Below are 19,537 nucleotides of genomic sequence, written 5' to 3'. Positions count from 1 at the left end.
GGCAGCAGAAACGGGTCACAAGACGTCATGACAATTTTTGGTCGATCAATCACTGCATACCTTGATAAAATGTAGATGAAAACGGCATCGAGATGAAAGACATTATGTACCCCTGCAATACGTCCTGCAGTGATGCAGCGATCATTTTCCAAACAAAGACTCACACGTCATACTTTTACAAAGTGCAGCAAGTCCGAAGATAGAACATCACGCAGTCGTACCGTTTTCTGCTAATGAAATCTGACAAAGACGATGCACCCCCATTTGGGATTAACCCAAGACTAAATCTGCTAGCATGACATCGCTTCAGATGGCTGGTTGCACACCAAATGTGTCATCTACGTTCGGGCTCGCTGCTCGTTTTAAGACTAAGACATGTGAGCCTTCGTTTGCAGAATGGTCGTTGCATCACTGCAGGACGTAATGAAAGAGTATATAATATCTTTCATCCCGTTGCAGTTTTCATCTGCACTGGTGTGAAGTGGACTGATCAACCACAAACTCTCATCGCGTACTGTGGCCCGTTTCTGCTGCCTTCGCTCCAGTTTACTGGTTTTCGTGTATCTTTCGTAGTATTTGAAAGAAGTGTGGCTACAGTTCAAAAATGGTTCAAATAGCTCTAAGCACTATGGGACTTAACTTCTGAGGTCATCAGTCCCCTAGAACCTAAAACTACTTAAACCTAACTAACCTAAGGACATCGCACACATCCATGCCCGAGGCAGGATTCGAACCTGTGACCGTAGCGGTCGCGCGGTTCCAGACTATAATGCCTAGAACCGCTCGGCCACTCCGGCCGGCGTTACAGTTATTAATACAGTTTTCTAAGTTCGTGATTACTTTTGAAAGTGATGACTCAGTGAGTCGAAATTACTTATGTAACCTTTTAGAGGTCATTGTTTTCGTGACTATTGCTAGACGACCGTTTGTGATGTCAAATATTTTAAGTTTTATTCAGTCCACTCCTTGATGAGAATTGCATCGAAATACAAAATACAGAAACACCGAGACAAACGCAGCTTGAACATAAATTCAGATGCTAGCCAAGCCTTCTGGTTGCACTGTTGTATTTTAACCACGAATGGCAATGGAGGGTTGTAATTTGGTCGGGTGTGCCTTGTTTCACATTGCTTCCAACTTCTGGCCTAGTTTGTGTCCCGAGAGTGAAGTATGACGTGTTTTCGATGATGATTTGGACAGTCACATCATGGAATGGCATGGTTACGTTGCAAAGTCGTTTTACTGCGAAGGATTATGTTATCATTTTGGCTGATCAGTTCTATTCCATGGTAAAATTTTTATTCCCCAATAGTTATGCTGAGTTTCGAGACGACTGAGTCCCTGTTCACACAGCTTTGCATCTCCCAGGCCTGGTTTCGTGAGTGCGAATATGAATCGTCCCCTCTCCCCTGACCACCGCCTTCACATCTTATCTCAATATTATTGAGCTTTTGTGGTCCCTCTCAAGAGAAAGGTGTGTGATTGTTATCTTTCTCCACATCAACACCTGAACTCGCCATTATTGTGGAGGAAGAATAGTATAAGATTCTCTGGCAAACCATACAGGACCTGTTCTTAATCGCTGAAGGACGTATGGGAGCTATTTTGAATGTCAAACGTTTTCCTACTCGGTATTAGGGATGGTAATATGTTGTGTTTGTTGGGTCTCCTGTGTATTTAGATTACATACACACATACTTACATAAAACAAGGCATGCTGCTATTTATCCACTCAGGACACATTCCGCAAGAAGGGCAAAGCTCGCACAATGCACTCCTGCTCTGTTCGTATCATCCCTCCACTTTCACTGTCCATAATCTCCTCGCCCCTTCTCAGTCCATCTCCTGTCACTGTCCACCTAATATGCTCTCCATCTCTTCCTCCCTATTCTGCCCATCTGTTTACTCCCCCTCTCTGTCCTCCTCCTCCTCCTCCTCTCTCTCTCTCTCTGTCTCCACCTCATCCTCCTCTGTCCATGTGTCGCATCCCCCCCCCCTCTCTCTCTCTCTGCTGATCCACCACCATCTGCACTTACAGCCCTTGGAATACATTGCGATACTACCTGTACAACATGCCTGCCATGGAGGACAGCCTATATGTCAGGGGTTACGAACTCTTTCCACTTCCTTCCCATCCTCATCGGAGTTAGGTTGTTCTTATCCCAGACAATACTTCTTCCCAAACAGTAAGTAGTGTGTATACCAAATTTGATTGAAATCGACACAGTGCTGTAGGAGGAGATGTGGAATACACGCCCCCACCCCCCAACACACACACACACACATCCATATTTTATATGCATATGTACGCTTTAGCCAAGTTTTTAAGCTCCGACCTGCAGAGTCTTATCTCATGCTGTGGGCACGGCTATAGATCGCGATGCAGATGGGGTCGCCACTGCCGTCGCTAAGTACGAGCCAGAGAGGGAGGCGGCGACGGCAACTTTTTAAGAAGTGCGCGGGAAGTTGGAAGTTCATTAGCGGCCTCCGACGATCCCCCCCCCCCCCCACGCATCCGAATCGAAGGCGGCGGGACGGAAGCGAAACGACTCTCCATTAAGCGGGCAGGGGGCGCGGACTCTGGGCGCAGTCCGGGGCTGTTAATTTTAATGAGGGATAAGGGCGAGCGGGCGCGAGCCGCCAACAGCGGCCGCCAGATAACGCCGACTCTCTCTCTCTCTCTCTCTCTCTCTCTATCTCTCTCTGCAGAACGTGGCAAGGCGCTGCGCGGCTGCGGGCAATTTCCCGGTGGTTCACCGGCCGTAATGCGCAATCCAGATACCATCTGCAGTGTGGTAACGCCGCGCCGCCAAGTCGAGCCGAGAATACTTTGCATTTATTTGTCCCGAGCGTCTTTTTACAGCCATTAGCGACCATATGCGAAACCCAGAGGCTGCTGGTGCTCGAGGCACGACCGTTTTAACGACCCCGTGGAGTAATCTCAGCAACGATAGGCTCACATTATAGCCTACAAACCATGGATGAAGGCAGACTTCATACTCCTAGATTTCGGGAAAGCGTTTGACACGGTACCCAACAGGAGAATGTTAACAAAGCTCCGAGAATACTGAATAGGTTCGCACATATCTCAGTGGCTCGGAGAATTTTGAAGTAACACAGCTCAGTATATTTACGAGCTTCCAGCGTTCTGGAGTAGCTTGGGTCAACAACGTCTGTTAACCAGTAGAACGAAAAACCAGTCCAAGTTGCAAATTTTTACTTTCTATTCATTCGATGACTAGCTTCGGGCCGGGACCTATTTTCAAATCATCATAACAAAGCCGAGAATGGCATATTCGAAGAAATCAGTAATGTTATCTATACGCACTGTAAATGTTGTCCTACTATATTTGCGTCCACTGGTCTGCTTTTGCTGCTCCGTTGCCAAAAAAAATTGTTCAAATGGCTCTGAGCACTATGGGACTTAACATCTCAGGTCATCAGTCCCCTAGAACTTATAACTACTTAAACCTAACTAACCTAAGCACATCACACACATCCATGCCCGAGGCAGGATTCGAACCTGCGACCGTAGCGGTCGCGCGGTGCTCCGTTGTCCACCAGAGACTTTGCACCTAGCAGTAATGGGTGACGCGAGCGAAGTCTGTTTTTTACTGAGTACAGGAATGTCCTCATGTATAGGGAGGTGAGGATCACCAGCTATTTTTGTAAGTTCCCGCTTGAGAGCAGCTTCAGGCACAAAAAACAGGGGAGCTATATGGCTGACGATAGGCAGGAAGAAAGCTCTAAACGATTTTAAAATATCCATTACCTGACAAAAAAAGCGAAGCATCCTGAACACGTGGACGAATGTCGGTATAACGTCGTACAGGTACACACTATCGGCGATGATGTAAATGATTATTCTCTGTCAGTAATAGAGCGGCCAGCACTGTGCATCACTGTTGTTCGTGCGCAGTGCTGTTACAAGGCCTCGTTATTAAGAGGCGTGGACGGCGTCAGATATTCAATGATCGCTAGGGAGATTCTGCGTAGTCGTGTGAGACAGCGTTATCAGCACCAGACGGAGTTTGAAATGGGGCTCATTGTGGACCTCCAGCTGGTCGAATCGTGTAACATCCAGATTTTTGGGGCATCCGAGTGAGCAACTGGGCAGGTGTTGGACCGCATGGGAACATGATGACGGGCATAGGCGCCGACAAAGTTCCTTTCGACCATGTCTGACCACCCCAAGTATAGATCGCCGTATTGTGCGCCAGCAGTGCATCGTAACCCCTTCACATCTGCGCCCGCCTGCCGAGAACAAGTAATGGAGTCCCTGCGGCATTCTGTCGGACTATGGGGTTACGGTCCATTCAGTCTGGCCGTCACGTCACAGCACCGTCACGCCACGTCACGTCACGTCACGTCACCGTCACGGAACCGTCACGTCACGGAACCGTCACGTCAAGGTGTATTCGCGCTGTCCGTCAGTCACGGCACGTAAAGTCAATTCAAGTGACGTCATCTCAACTCGCATGGCTCTCCAAAACTGGTGATTTCGAGGGAATTGCGATCTCCGCAAGATGTTTTTCAACTGTTTTCACGCGCGAAGTGCACATAAACAACGTGGTAACACATGCAAGTGGATGCTGGAATCGACACTAGTGCGAAATTGACGTTTATTGGACTGAAATGGTTTACAGCAGGCAGAGATAAGATGCATATAAGAGAAGGAACACGTAAGTGTAAAACGACGCAAAAAAGAGAGATAGTCCGAAAAATGTGATGAAGTGATAGACAAGGGAAATTTCACGCACTACAGAAGGAGCTCGAGGAAGAGGAATCTTCATTTTATATTTTAGGAAGTCGAAGCATCAGTCTTTCATTTGTTACGTCAAACTGCACCCATAATTACTAAAAGGAACACGAGCTCCCATCACACGCCCTGCATCTCGACCAGGCCACCAGGGGTTAAAGAACATCGCAAGATCTGGTCCACACTCAACAGAGAAACTACAAACAGCGGGAGATGTGCTGACTCAGTGTACAAAAGGAGGTTAACGACATCGCCCAGCTGTGGTTCTGGTGCAGAACCGCAAACTGTTCAGCACGTCGTACGTACACGCCCAAATCGATGCTGTCCTGGCGATCCAGAGGAGTTCCTACTACCAGCTGAGGCATGAATTGTGTGAGCTCAGCTGTTGGACATAAGCCTGTGACCTTCTGTGCATTGTAAATGTAGTAAATTTAATCAACGTACAATCATCAGTTTCTTTTCTATATTTTAGGTATCTGTATATGAACTGGCAGAGACAAAAATAAATTTAGAGCTGTACTTGGAGCAGGTAAGTCTTCCGTTAGATGTTGCCTATATATTCGTGGGGGATGATTCGGCGACATTATCTTCTATTTTGTTTTTAAACCTGAAGATAATCAACTTTTCAGTCTAAACTACTCACACAGAAAAGTACAGTTCCATGAAAAAGAGGTGATAAATTTTCAATCTTCTATTGGTATCACTTAAATTTAAACGATTCCCTAATCATTGAAATAATCGAATAACATGGGTTAAAAATATGAAGTTTTATTGTCACGATGTTACGACCATGTTCATTTCTGACTCGTTCAACGAATACAAAGCTTTTTGTTGTCAAGCCAAGTGAAGTTATCGAAAAGAATTTGCGTTTCGATGAGGTTCAGTCCCAGTTACAAGTGGCCGGAGTGGTGAGGGTGGAATTCAATAAAACGTTGAATCTTTCGCACGACCTTATTCGGCTGGAAAGGAAAGTGTTTCATACTGAGTCTTGCGATCAGCTGGTAACAGTTACTAAAATACTTACATACATTATATGTATTTCCGAAATTTGCTACATTACACCAATAGGTAGCACATGGGTAGTACTGTGCAATAGAGTCACTGGCCAGAGGAGGTAATGTAACAAAAGAAATGGCGGAGGCCAGGAAGGTGCAACAATTTCCACCGCACAAAGCTTTTAACGGATTACTGGAGACTGAATGAGAGCACACACACACACACACACACACACACTTTTATCCTCGAAATCTGCTTTTCGTAATTGCGAGCATTTTCTTTAATCGTCACAAATGCGCTGAAGTAGAGGTTCAAATGGTTCAAATGGCTCTGAGCACTATGGGACTCAACTGCTGTGGTTATTAGTCCCCTAGAACTTAGAACTACTTAAACCTAACTAACCTAAGGACATCACACACATCCATGCCCGAGGCAGGATTCGAACCTGCGACCGTAGCAGTCGCACGGTTCCGGACTGCGCGCCTAGTGAAGTAGAGGAAATAAAGGTAGAGGAGATGAGTGAGTTTGAAAGCGAGGTTAAATAATTGAAAATTCAAGCAGGAGCCTTGACTGTCATTACTGAAAGGCTACGTAACCCGTTACCGAAACCTCCCTACTGCGAACAAGAGAATGAGAACACCGTAAACTGTGAACGACAAAGGGCCTACGCAGTGCGACTGTCGTTGTGGAAGATGTACATTAGGGATTACGTGAATGAGAGTGTTTTGTGTGTGTGTGTGTCACACACAGCGTCACACAGGCACAATCCGTAGTACCACATCGGCCGTTCGTGGGACAGTTTATCGGCGTCGTGGATTACCTGAGCACTGGAGTTCGGTGGTGCACAGTACGTCAAATGTAATAGTGTCGCAACGACTCCCGTTGCCTTTCCTTAATCTGATTCTAGCATCCAAATTTTATTTAGATTTTAAAATTTCGTCAATTGGGTAATATCGGGCCATGGTCTACCGGTAACGCGCGTCCCTGGAAACCGAGGTGTCGTGGAATCTAACACCGGTCGGATCACGGGAATTTTCAGGGTGCCTTGAATCTAGTCATCACCTCTCAACTCTGTGGGGAGCCACCAGGAACCACGAATGGTTTGGGTTCCACGTTAAACAGTAGGACTTCTTTTCCCGGTTGGCTGACTGCGCCGAACCACGAGCACGCGAAGTCGCCGAAGTGTCATCCACTTGAAACACATTCAGTCAGTCGTGTGTCATACAAAAATTATTATTATTATTATTATGTTGAGTCACTGTGTTTTGCTACTAGCGGCATTCAAAGAAATAAATATTGTTGCGATGAAATTCCTCGCCCTTTTAAGAAGCTGGATCCCTTCACGCAGTTAGTTTAGGAAGCTCTCCTTTTGTAACATTAACAGGCTATTAAACAATACTGAATATTAGTTTGATCACTTTTGCGTATACAGGGTGGTCCATTGATAGTGACCGGGCCAAATATCTCACGAAATAAACATCAAACGAAAAAACTACAAAGACCGAAACTCGTCTAGCTTGAAGGGGGAAACCAGATGGCGCTATGGTTGTCCCACTAGATGGCGCTGTCATAGGTCAAATGGATATCAACTGCGTTTTTTAAAAATAGGAACCCCCATTTTTATTACATATTCGTGTAGTACGTAAAGAAATATGAATGTTTTGGTTGTACCACTTTTTTCGCTTTGTGAGAGATGGCACTGTAATAGTCACAAACATACGTGGTATCACGTAACATTCAGCCAGTGCGGACGGTATTTGCTTCGTGATACATGGCGACAACTTTGAATGTCGTGTGCAGTTCTGCCACTGGACACAAGAGAAATTACGGGACGATGACAGATATTTTGCACGCGTTCTATTTAGCGACGAAGCGTCATTCACCAACAGCAGTAAGGTAAACCGGCATAATATGCACTATTGGGCAAGGGAAAATCCACGATAGCTGCGACAAGTGGAACATCATCGACCTTGGCGGGTTAATGTATGATGCGGCATTATGGGAGGAAGGATAATTGGCCCCCATTTTATCGAAGGTAATCTAAATGGTGCAATGCATGCTGATTTCCTACGTAATGTTCTACCGATGTTACTACAAGATGTTTCACTGCATGACAGAATGGCGATGTACTTTCAATATGATGGATGTCCGGCACAATGTTCGCGTGCGGTTGAAGCGGTATTGAATAGCATATTTCATGACAGGTGGATTGGTCGTCGAAGCACCATACCGTTTCCCGAACGTTCACCGGATCTGACGTCCTCGGATTTCTTTCTGTGGGGAAAGTTGAGGGATATTTGCTATCGTGATCCACCGACAGCGCCTGACAACATGCGTCAGCGTATTGTCAATGCATGTCCGAACATTACGGAAGGCGAACTACTCGCTGTTGAGAAGAATGTCGTTACACGTATTGCCAAATACATTGAGGTTGACGGACATCATTTTGAGCATTTATTGCATTAATGTGGTAATTACAGGTAATCACGCTGAAACAGCATACGTTCTCAGAAATTATATGTTCACAAAGGTACATGTATTACATCGGAACAACCGAAATAAAATGTTCAAACGTACCTACGTTCTGTATTTCAATTTAAAAAAACCTGCCTGTTACCTACTGTTCGTCTAAAATTATTGCATTAATGTGGTAATTACAGGTAATCACGCTGAAACAGCATACGTTCTCAGAAATTATATGTTCACAAAGGTACATGTATTACATCGGAACAACCGAAATAAAATGTTCAAAAGTACCTACGTTCTGTATTTCAATTTAAAAAAAACCTGCCTGTTACCTACTGTTCGTCTAAAATTGTGAGCCATATGTTTGTGACTATTACAGCGCCATGTATCACAAAGCGAAAAAGGTGGTCCAACTAAAACATTCATATTTCTTTACGTACTACACGAATGTGTAATAAAAAATGGGGGTTACTATTTAAAATAAACGCAGGTGATATCGGTTTGACGTATGGCAGCGCCATCTAGTGGTCCAACCATAGCGCCATCTGGTTTCCCCCCTTCAAGCTAGGCAAGTTTCGTTCTTTCTAGTTTTTTCATTTGACGCTTATTTCGTGAGATATTTGGCCCGGTCACGATCAATGGACCACCCTGTATAGTGTCTGAGATGTATGGTCTGAAGTTGACAGAAAACAAATACTGTACGCCGCAGTTAAGTGACAGTTGAGCCTTTGTATCTCAAAAGCGACGTTTGATCCATGCTTGCGGTAACCACCATTTAAAAGACCATTCTTCTCTCTTACCAAATATAAAAATGTCACGACTGCTTTTTTCCATGGAGGTCCAGAATTACACAGTAAAATTTTCCACGCGAATTACTATTTCTGAGCATAATCATCTTGGTTAGTAAGTTAGTAACATGTTCCATGGATCATTTTGCACGATAGACCGTAATGATATGGAACGAGTTATTATACATTCACATCGCAAATTAATTTGTAAATACGGTTACAATACAACTTTACTATTTTTTTTACAAAAAGAAAAAAGGTATACAGATGTGAGTCAGTAATTCCTCCAGATACAGATGTGAGTTACGAACTCCTACCCGCTATGATCAAAATTCTTCTACGGAATAGGAGTTGTCAAGGAGAAACTTTCTTAGTTTGTTATCAAATTTTACTCTGCTGCCTGTCAGACATTTTATATCACTGGATAAATGATCAAAATGTTTGTTGCAGTACTGCGCATCCCTTTTTATGTTAAAGACAACCTTAATGTGGAGTAATGAATGCCATTTTTCCTTCTGATATTGTAATTATATACATCATTGTTCCGCTTGAACTGTAGTGTATTATTTACAACAAACTTCGTGAAGGAATAAGTATACTGTGAAGCAGTAGTCAGAATGCCCGACTTCTTAAACAGATGTCTACAAGGTAATCCTGCGTGAGCACCACCTATTATTCTCACAGCACCTTTTTGCGCAATTAAGACTTTCTTTCTTAAAGATGAGTTGCCCCAGAACAAATTTCCATATGACATTATTGAATAAAAATCTGCAAACTGCCAACTTATTGATTTGTCTCTCCCAAGATTTCCAATGATTGTAAGTGCAAATGTGGCTGAATTAAGTTGCTTTAGGAGTTCCAAATTTTTTTTCAACTTAAATTCTCATCAATATGGTTCCCCAAGAATTTTGAAGTTTCCATTCCATTATTTCCTCACCATGTGTTACACTTAGCACTGCTGTAGTACCTCTAGATGTGCGGAACTGGATATGTTGGGTCTTTTTAAAACTGAGAGTCAGACCATTCGCAGAAAACCAGTCAATGATACTTTTAAGAAGTTTGTTTACCATTTCTTCTGTTTCTGTGTGAATGCTTGGACTGATAACAGTACTAGTGTCAGTTGCAAAAAGATGAAATTCTGCTTGTTGTTTACTAGACGCAAGATCGTTTACGTATATGAACAACAGTAATTGACTTAAGATTGAACCTTGGAGAACCCCATACGTGATTTCTCCCCAGTGAGAATAATAACTCTGGACTATATTTCCTGCATTGCGAAGTAAAACTTCCTGCATTCTTTTAGTTAGATATGACATGCATTAAATCAGATATATGTTTGGAAGTAGTAGTATATGTATGCACAAATTCATTACATCTTTAACGAAAAATGACACTTACGGATTATTCTACTTTTTCAACTTTTACTAACCGTCTTACACCAAAAATAACAATTGAACGTGAATAAATTCAGCAACAGACAAAGCGTACTTTTGGTAATTTCGATACTGAAGTTGTCATTTGCTGAACAATAATTTCAGTAAAAGGCTGCTAACTAGCATATGCTTACTCTGCTTGACTTATTCTTCTCCGTACTATTAGCGCTCAGAATAGTGATAGATCCCAGTTCACATTACAGCATCGAGTGCCCTACCTTTTCTAGATCAGATGCCCTTGTTTCTGCATTTCACATTAGGTACTATCCAAACCGCATTACACGATTATTGTTCCTCTGAACAATGACTTCAGGACTTTTTATCGCATCTCAGTAGGGCGTAGGATGAACAACAAATGCTATTATTTTTAACTGTATGAAATAATGTCATTATAATGTGCTTGAATTGTATGACCAATGTATAATACGAGGGAATTAACTTCAACAGTAGTGTCTGTGTTCGGCCGCAAAATCCAAGTCAAAAATCCTTTGTAACGTTATTATCAAGTGAACCACGCAAGAGGAATGTCTCACGGTGTCGGAGGTAAAGGACATTCATTTCATAGCAGGAAGAGAGAAACTAGAAACTGGCACAATTAGTGTTCTCTATGGAATTTAAAACTAGGATGCAGTACCCGCTGCTAGGACTTGAGTTTATGTCCTGCTTCTCGCATTTGAGCGTTCATTAAGCTCCATAAATCGTCTTTCGGAAGCAGACACTCTGGGGCAGTATACTGACTGCCCTTATTAGACCGTTCGTGAGAAGCGCCAATTAATATTTCGCCCCCATAAATGAAAGGAACGTGGAGGGGAACGCACGATCTTGACTAAATATAGTCGTACGCCAGCCGGCGAGATTATTCTTGTTTCTAATACAACGTATATCTTACGAGCTGGCAAATGCTGACGGACAGATGCCAATGCTTATGTACTCTAGGGGAAACGTTACATGGCAAAATTCCTGTTTATACACTTGTGTATGTTTACGGATCTGAAAGCCCTGTAATTACGTCACATCTGCTTCGGTGACTGGTTATTACATCTACACTCTTCAGTCTATTAACGTGGTCCCACCATCATCTTTCTCTCTCTGCATTTTAAACGTTTAGCTACCCAGTCGCTGTCCATTGACCCGACCAGAGATATATCTGTCCGTTTTATTTAGGCAGCACACGGTCGCGTGGCTTAGTGGTTGCGCGAGGAAACATCAAAGCAATCCTCAACAAGAGTCTATCAACAACTAATCAAATGCGCTTCAAAGCATCCTACTACAAATTTCCTATTGCAAACTGGTCACAAGATTAGAGAAACGCCCAGGTGGAGACTTTACCCACGAATATCAGAGCTATTTGGTTGCACATCAGTGCCGAAACACATCCAACTCTTGCTAAGAACTGTAATATCAAACTGACTCCCTCAGCTTTATACGAACTGTACAATGTTGAAGTGAGTATGAATGGAATATGTCGAGAAAACATCTGGAAATGGATGAGAAAAAAATAAATCCATCACGAGAACCGTTACAAATGTGATTAACGTCGACCAAGTTTTGCAGTCAAATTGTAAATTTGCCCTGGCGCTAAACACAATGCATTTGCCCGGCTTGTCCGTAATTTGACTTTCTTTGCCGAACTACAGATTGAATCAAAAATGTCAAGTAAACATGGGATCTAAAACTTGTTGTGTTCCAAAGTACCGAAGATGAACAGGTGCTCATAGCTGTTAAGGTACGCATTTTACAGCACATGTTTACTGGACAATTGTTTCTTGTTTTGGTCCATACTACCACTTCCCAAAATATGGAAAGCATACAGCTTGCAGTAGACGAGATTTGCTTCACAATATTGAAAATCAAGAATATCTCATAAGCTCTTAAGGTATGCGTTTTAGAGCCGTGCAAGTTTGCGCCATTCTTTTTGATGCCTCCTTTATAGGGTGATGACATACAGGAGTTTATAGACTTTTTGTTATTGCAACATAGGAATCGCAAATCTGACCCACGAGGAAGATCTGGACAGTCAGTGCGCAGTTATCTGCGAATCTCTGAAGAAGTTAAGAACTGAAAAAAACGATGCAGATATCGAATTCGAGACAGTGACACAAACAATTGATGGAGCACGACAGTTCGGAAAATCGTGTACAGTTACGAAAGAAATACAAAGACTTTTTTGAGACTACCTATCAAAGTGCAAAGGGGACAAAATATTGTCTTGTGTAACTTCAGATTTTTTAAAAATGTATGGAAGTGACTGCGAAAGAATGATATTTTTTCCATCTTAAGTTTCATTTTTCAATGTGTCGGGTTTAATAACCAAAAATCAATTCAATCTACAAGAAATTTGAACAAATTATTCATATCGCTAACGCAAGTACCAAACGTTCGCCGCGCGGGATTAGCCGAGCGGTCTAGGGCGCTACAGTCATGGACTGTGCGGCTGGTTCCGGCAGAGGTTCGAGTCCTCCCTCGGGCATGGTTGTGTGTGTTTGTCCTTAGGATAATTTAGGCTAAGTAGTGTGTAAGCTTAGGGACTGATGACCTTATCAGTTAAGTCCATAAGATTTCACACACATTTGAACATTTGAACCAAACGTTCACTTTCTGTGGCAGCTGTTGCAATTCTGTTGTCTAAGTTCTCTTTCAAACAGCATATATCAACATAACACATAGCTAATATTCAGTAAGAAGAATGAAAATAGTATATATATATATATATATATATATATATATATATATATATATATATATATACTCGTATTCTTCTGGACACAAAACTTACACTGATGTCTTATTGCTTTCAGTTATTTTTATAACGAATTAATTCCCTTCTTAATGTAAGTAATTTGAAAAAAAGAGTGTGTTTCGATTCTGCTCAAGTCGTTATCAAGCGCAACGTCACAAACGCCTCTGTGAAGCCCCCAACGTTCCGAAAGCCAAATTGTTCATCATCTAGCACATCTTCAGTTTTGGTTTCCATTTTTCTGTATACTGTTCCTGTAAGCATGAACCACTGACACCTAAACCTTCAAATGTCAGTACTAAGATCGGTACCAAACGTTGCGTGTCGATAGAATATCGACCAAAGCACCGATTTAGTTCGTGCTATGTGCTGTCGCCCAACAGAAGATAGGTAAACGGTAGTTAAAAGTAACACCAGAGCTACGGAGTACGCGAAAAGCGTATCTGTGATGTGTACATTTGAAGATCTCTGGTAGGGAATCTGGAAGAGTGTACCGTTATAAGGGGGAACATTTTTCTGACATGTAAAAGGACGTTTCGGAGTCTGTAACAATATTCTTTTGGCAAGGTGCTTTCGCTCCGTTAGTTGAAAGTAGCAAACGTATATATACATTTGTATAGATAACACCACACCTATCAACTACCGAAACGGAAGCAGACTCCCAAAAGAACACTGCTACAAACTCCGAAACGTCCTTTTACATACAGAAGTTCTGGAAACATACCCTAGGATGTGGCTAACCCATGGCCCCCTATATCCTTTCTTCCAGGAGTCCTAGTTCTGCAAGGATCGTAGAAGAGCTTCTGTGAAGCTTGGAAAGTAGAAGACGAGGTACTGGCAAAATTGAAGCTGTGAGGACGGGTCGTGAGTCATGCTTGGGTAGCTCAGTTGGTAGAGCACTTGCCCGCGAAAGGCAAAGGTCCCGAGTTCGAGTCTCGGTCCGGTACACAGTTTTGATCTGTCAGGAAGGTCCTTTTACATGTCAGAAAAATGTTCTCCCTTATAACAATTTTACGCATGAATTGAAAAAAAAAGTCGACACCAGTGCTTTCCGAATCCGGGACCTTTAAAACGACGATATGACGCTCTGTCAACACCCTACCAGAGGTCTTCACATTCACAGCCCACAGATAGGCTTTTCCCATACTCCGTACTTCTGGTGTTACTTTTAATTACCGTTTACGCATCTTCTACTGGACAACAGCACACAGCACAAACTTAATCGGTGTTTTTGTTGATACTCTATCGACACGCAACGTTTGGTACCGATCTGAGTGTCTGACATCTGGAGGTTTCGGGGTGAGATGACTGTGCGACTGTTGCAGCATTAATGTGCCCTTGCTGTCTTAGGAATTCTGTGGATGATATCTTCCCGAAATTCTGACGGTACGTCTCCAGAATTACAGATTTCAACACACCAACTTGAATTGTCGCTTGCTCAATGATTTCAGAAATTCCGAAAGTCTACTGGTACAAATAAAAATACAAAGGGTTGGTTTGTGGTAAACTGTTATTTGGAGGGTGGGGTCATGACCACCTTGACCTACCTCACGGTTCCGCACACGTGTCTGTGCATGCGCTGGCTTTTTCACGGTGGCAGGCAGGTTGCGTGGTACGTTCGTAGCAGGAGCCCCACCACACGGAATAATACACCGGCGGGGAAGCGACGGCCGCCCGCGATAATGGAATACTTAAGCTGGCGCCGCAGCATGCATTCTGCACGCCGCCAGCACTAAAGCGGGGGATGGAAGGTGGGTCGCGGGTGCGGGGGTCTCCACTGTGGTGAGGGGTCGGGACTGGGGGTCGCTTTTCTTGCTCCTTGTTTTGCTCATACCTGACCCCTGGCAAGCGAGATGCAAGCGAGGTATCATATGAAAGGCCGCTGCAAAAAGCCAGCATCCACCAGACTAACAGCCAAGTTAGTTAGGCAGTTTCATGTTCCGTGTGTAATTTCCACGACGTACCGTAATTATATGGCTCGAATCATTTTATATTCAAATTACAAATTAATTTGTCAGTATGGCTACCCGCTGACTTTTTTTTTAATGTACATGTGTGAGTAATTCCACGCGCTACCTTTACGCATTACAATAATACACGACTGGCCATTAAATTTGCTACACCACGAAGATGACGTGCTACAGACGCGAAATTTAACCGACAGGAAGAAGATGCTGTGATATGCAACTGATTAGTTTTTCAGAGCATTCACACAAGGTTCGCGACGGTGGCGACACCTACAACGTGCTGACATGAGGAAAGTTTCCAACCGATTTCTCATACACAAACAGCAGTTGACCGGCGTTGCCTGGTGAAACGTTGTTGTGATGACTCATGTAAGGAGGAGAAATGCGTACCACTACGCATCCGACTTTGATAAAGGTCAGATTGCAGCCTATCGCGATTGCGGTTTATCGTATCGCGACATTACTGTTCGCGTTGGTCGAGATCCAACGACTGTTAGCATAATTGGAATCGGTGGGTTCAGGAGGGTAATACGGAACGCCGTGCTGGACCCCAACGGCCTCGTATCACTAGCAGTCGAGATGACAAGCATCTTATACGCATGGCTGTAATGGATCGTGCAGCCACGTCTCGATCCCTGAGTCAACAGATGGGGACGTGTGCAAGAAAACAACCATCTGCACGAACAGTTCGATGACGTTTGCAGCAGCATGGACTATCAGCTCGGAGACCATGGCTGCGGTTACCCTTGACGCCGCATCACAGAACGTAGCGCCTGCGATGGTGTACTGAACAACGAACCTGGGTGCACAGATGGCAAAACGTCATTTTTTCTGATGAATCCAGGTTCTGTTTACAGCATCATGATGGTCGCATCCGTGTTTGGCGACATCGCGGTGAACGCACATTGGAAGCGTGTATTCGTCATCGCCATACGGGCGTATCAATCGGCGTGATGGTATGGGGTGCCATTGGTTACACGTCTCGGTCACCTCTTGTTCGCATTGACGGCACTTTGAACAGTGGACGGTACATTTCTGATGGGTTACGACCCGTGACTCTACCCTAGATTCGATCCCTGTGAAACCCTACATTTCAGCAGGATAATGCACGACCGCATGTTGCAAGTCCTGTGCGGGCCTTTCTTGATACAGAAAATGTTCGAATGCTGCCCTGGCCAGCACATTCTCCAGATCTCTCACCAACTGAAAACGTCTGGTCAATGGTGGCCGAGCAACTGGCTCGTCACGATACGCCAATCACTACTCTTGATGAACTGAGGTATCGTGTTGAAGCTGCATGGGCAGCTGTACTTGTACACGCCATTCAAGGTCTGTTTGTCTCAATGCCCAGGCGTATCAAGGCCGTTATTACGGCCAGAGGTGGTTGTGGGTATTGATTTCTCAGGATCCATGCACCCACACTGGGTGAAAATGTAATCACATGTCAGTTCTAGTATAATATATTTGTCCAATGAATACCCGTTTATCATCTGCATTTATTCTTGGTGTAGCAATTTTAATGGCCAGTAGCGTAGAATAGAAATTTTTGTTCTGGAGGTGAAGCTGTGTCATTGTCTTCAGCGTTTACTTTGCTATTTGTCAGACATTTTATTGTATATTACTGGGTAGGTAATCAAAATTGGGGAGCAATGAATGTCACACTTTCTGATATTCTACTGATTTACATCATTGCTCCTTTTGAGCTGCAGTCACTTATTTACAAAAACCTTTATGAAGTAGTCAGAATGCACAAATTCTTGAGCAGATGTCTGCGAGGCGATCGAGGGCGACCTCCACATACTATTCTCACAGCACGTTTTTGAGCAATAAAGACTTCCTTTTTTACAGTTGAGTTACCGCAGAACATTATTACACACTGGCGGAAAACAACACAGAAGGAGGTGTGCGATATAAACGAAAGTTGGTAGGCATGTTTCTAAATCTGAATGATATGTGTTCAAATTTCGCGCCAGTAGCATAAGAGAGGACCAGGAAGCGCGACTATGAGGACGCAAATCCGGTTTGCTTTTAATAAACCCAGTAACTTTTTAGTCAGGAGTACAGTTAAGGCGACAAACACGGCGTAATCAACACCTCACTGAGTTTGAACGAGGCCGTGTAACAGGGTTCAAATGGTTCAAATGGCTCTGAGCACTATGGGACTTAACTTCTGAGGTCATCTGTGGTGTTACCGCCAGACACCACACTTGCTAGGTGGTAGCTTAAATCGGCCGCGGTCCATTAGGACATGTCGGACCCGCGTGTCGCCATTGGCAGTGATCGCAGACCGAGCGCCACCACACGGCAGGTCTCGAGAGACGGACGAGAACTCGCCCCAGTTGTACAACGACGTTGCTAGCGACTACACTGACGAAGCCTTTCTCTCATTTGCCGAGAGACAGTTAGAATAGCCTTCAGCTAAGTTAATGGCTACGACCTAGCAAGGCGCCATTAACCATTTGTAACGTTGCATGTACCTCACGATAGAGTCTCACTTGTATCATCCAGAATGCTGTATACCAAAGGACAATATAAACGTTAAGTGTTCTAGTAGCTACGTTCTTTTCTTGATCACATTCATTACGAATCCTGTTCCAGACTTAACGCCAGACGGCGTGAGTTGACGCGTGCCCTTTCGGCTACTTCACTGTGGACTGGCTGCCTTAACAGCCCACTACATTGGCGACGCGGATTAATCAGGATCTTGTTCTTTCTCATTGCTTACATTTGCTTGTGTCATGGCTTCGCCACATTCTCCAGATGTACTGTCCGAATTTTATCGCTTGCAGAATCAGCAGACGCAGGCGTTATTGGATGCCCTAGGACAGCTCGTCCAGGGTCAACGTGCGCTGCAAAACGATGCGGCCGCCGCCGCTTCATCGCTACCGCAGCCACAACATGCTGTTGCACCCCCGTTTCGTGGCTTTGATGCCGCCATTGAAACGTGGACAGAATGGTCCCGACAATTTGGATTCCATCTCGCCGCCTACAGAATTCAAGGTAATGAGCGGCAGCCGTTTTTGCTTTCGTGTGTAGGTGTGTCCACCTACCGTGTGATAGTGAAATTGTTTCCCCGACGCGACGTCGCAACTCTGTCATACGAAGAAATTTTGTCTGCTTTAGATGCCTATTTCAAGGAATCGGTAAATGTCGTTGCAAAAAGGTATGCGTTCTTTTGTACAAAACGTACGGCCAGTCAGACTAATAGGGAGTGGGTTGCAACTTTGCAAGGACTTACTAGGGAGTGTGCATTTGAATGTGACTGTGGACTCCCTTATTCAGATACTATGGTGCGTGATGCAATAGCACAGAACGTTTCTGATGTTCGTATAAGGGAACAGATTTTGAAACTAGTAAATCCCTCCCTTCAACAAGTGATAGACATATTGGATAGGCAAGACACACTTGACTTTGCTCAGGAATCATTTGAAACTTCGCCAGCAGTGTGTCGCATTAACCGGCCTTCCGGGCGCGCTGTGCGGACCTGTAAACAGCCTTCGCGCACGTCCGCACCGCCACGTGTCCCGCGAAAGCAAGCAAATGCAGTGAAATCATGCCCACGGTGTGCAACTAGACATTCGCGTGACAATTGCCCGTCACGCCAAGCTATTTGCTTTTACTGTCATAAGAAAGGGCATGTTCAAAGTGTTTGCCTGAAAAAGCTCAGATCAGACAATCTCAACCATTCCAGGCCCTTTGCTTCGCGCCGGAATCGAACCAAGGACGATCAGGCTCGTGGACCTTCGCCCATGGACATTCATGTAGTTAGTGCCACTCCGCCCAGTGTTCCTCTCGCTAACAGTGACTGTGTTCGTCCCACAAAAAGTGTTCGTCGCCGTCGACGCAACTCCCGTCACGTCGCACGTGATTCTGTTCCCGTGTCTGTTCAAGTTGCACAAAACAGTCGCTCTTGTCGTCAGCAGGACAATAAACTTTTTGTGGATTTGGACTTTGCCGGACGCGTGATACTGTTCCAGCTCGATACCGGAGCTGCGGTTTCATTGCTCAATCACGCCACGTACAAACAACTGGGCGCACCTCCGTTGCGTGCCGCTAATGTTCAGCTCAATAGTTATTCCGGACAAGCTATCCCTGTATTAGGACAGTGCACTCTTCTTGCCACATACAAGGGACAAACAAAACTTGTGTCATTTTACGTTCCTCATTCTTCTTCGGCAGTGAACTTGTTTGGTTTAGATTTATTTCAGTTGTTTAACTTGTCTATCGTCAATCGGGTCCTATCAGTGAATCAGATTGTGCCTTCCACCAGTGTTTCTAGTCTATGTGAAGAATTTGCAGACATTTTTGCACCGGGCCTTGGTTGCACTAAGAACTATGAAGCACATTTGGAACTGAAAGTGAACGCGCAACCGAAATTTTTCAGAGCGCGC

General features: G+C 44.2%; 1 protein-coding gene across 1 annotated transcript in view; it reads right to left on the bottom strand.

The window, feature by feature from the left end:
- LOC126220931 (proteoglycan Cow) overlaps window positions 1-19,537 on the bottom strand; it is a 380,564-nt gene that overhangs the window by 338,568 nt on the left and 22,459 nt on the right. The window contains exon 2 of the mRNA XM_049942177.1: window positions 14,796-15,061. Coding sequence (XP_049798134.1) covers window positions 14,796-15,061 — 266 coding nt within the window. The remainder of the gene's footprint in view (window positions 1-14,795; window positions 15,062-19,537) is intronic.

The sequence above is a fragment of the Schistocerca nitens genome, chromosome 1, assembly GCF_023898315.1.
Source record: "Schistocerca nitens isolate TAMUIC-IGC-003100 chromosome 1, iqSchNite1.1, whole genome shotgun sequence".
Lineage (NCBI taxonomy): Eukaryota > Metazoa > Arthropoda > Insecta > Orthoptera > Acrididae > Schistocerca > Schistocerca nitens.
The sequence above is the reverse complement of the archived record's forward strand: the minus strand, read 5'-3'. Positions and strand labels throughout refer to the sequence as shown.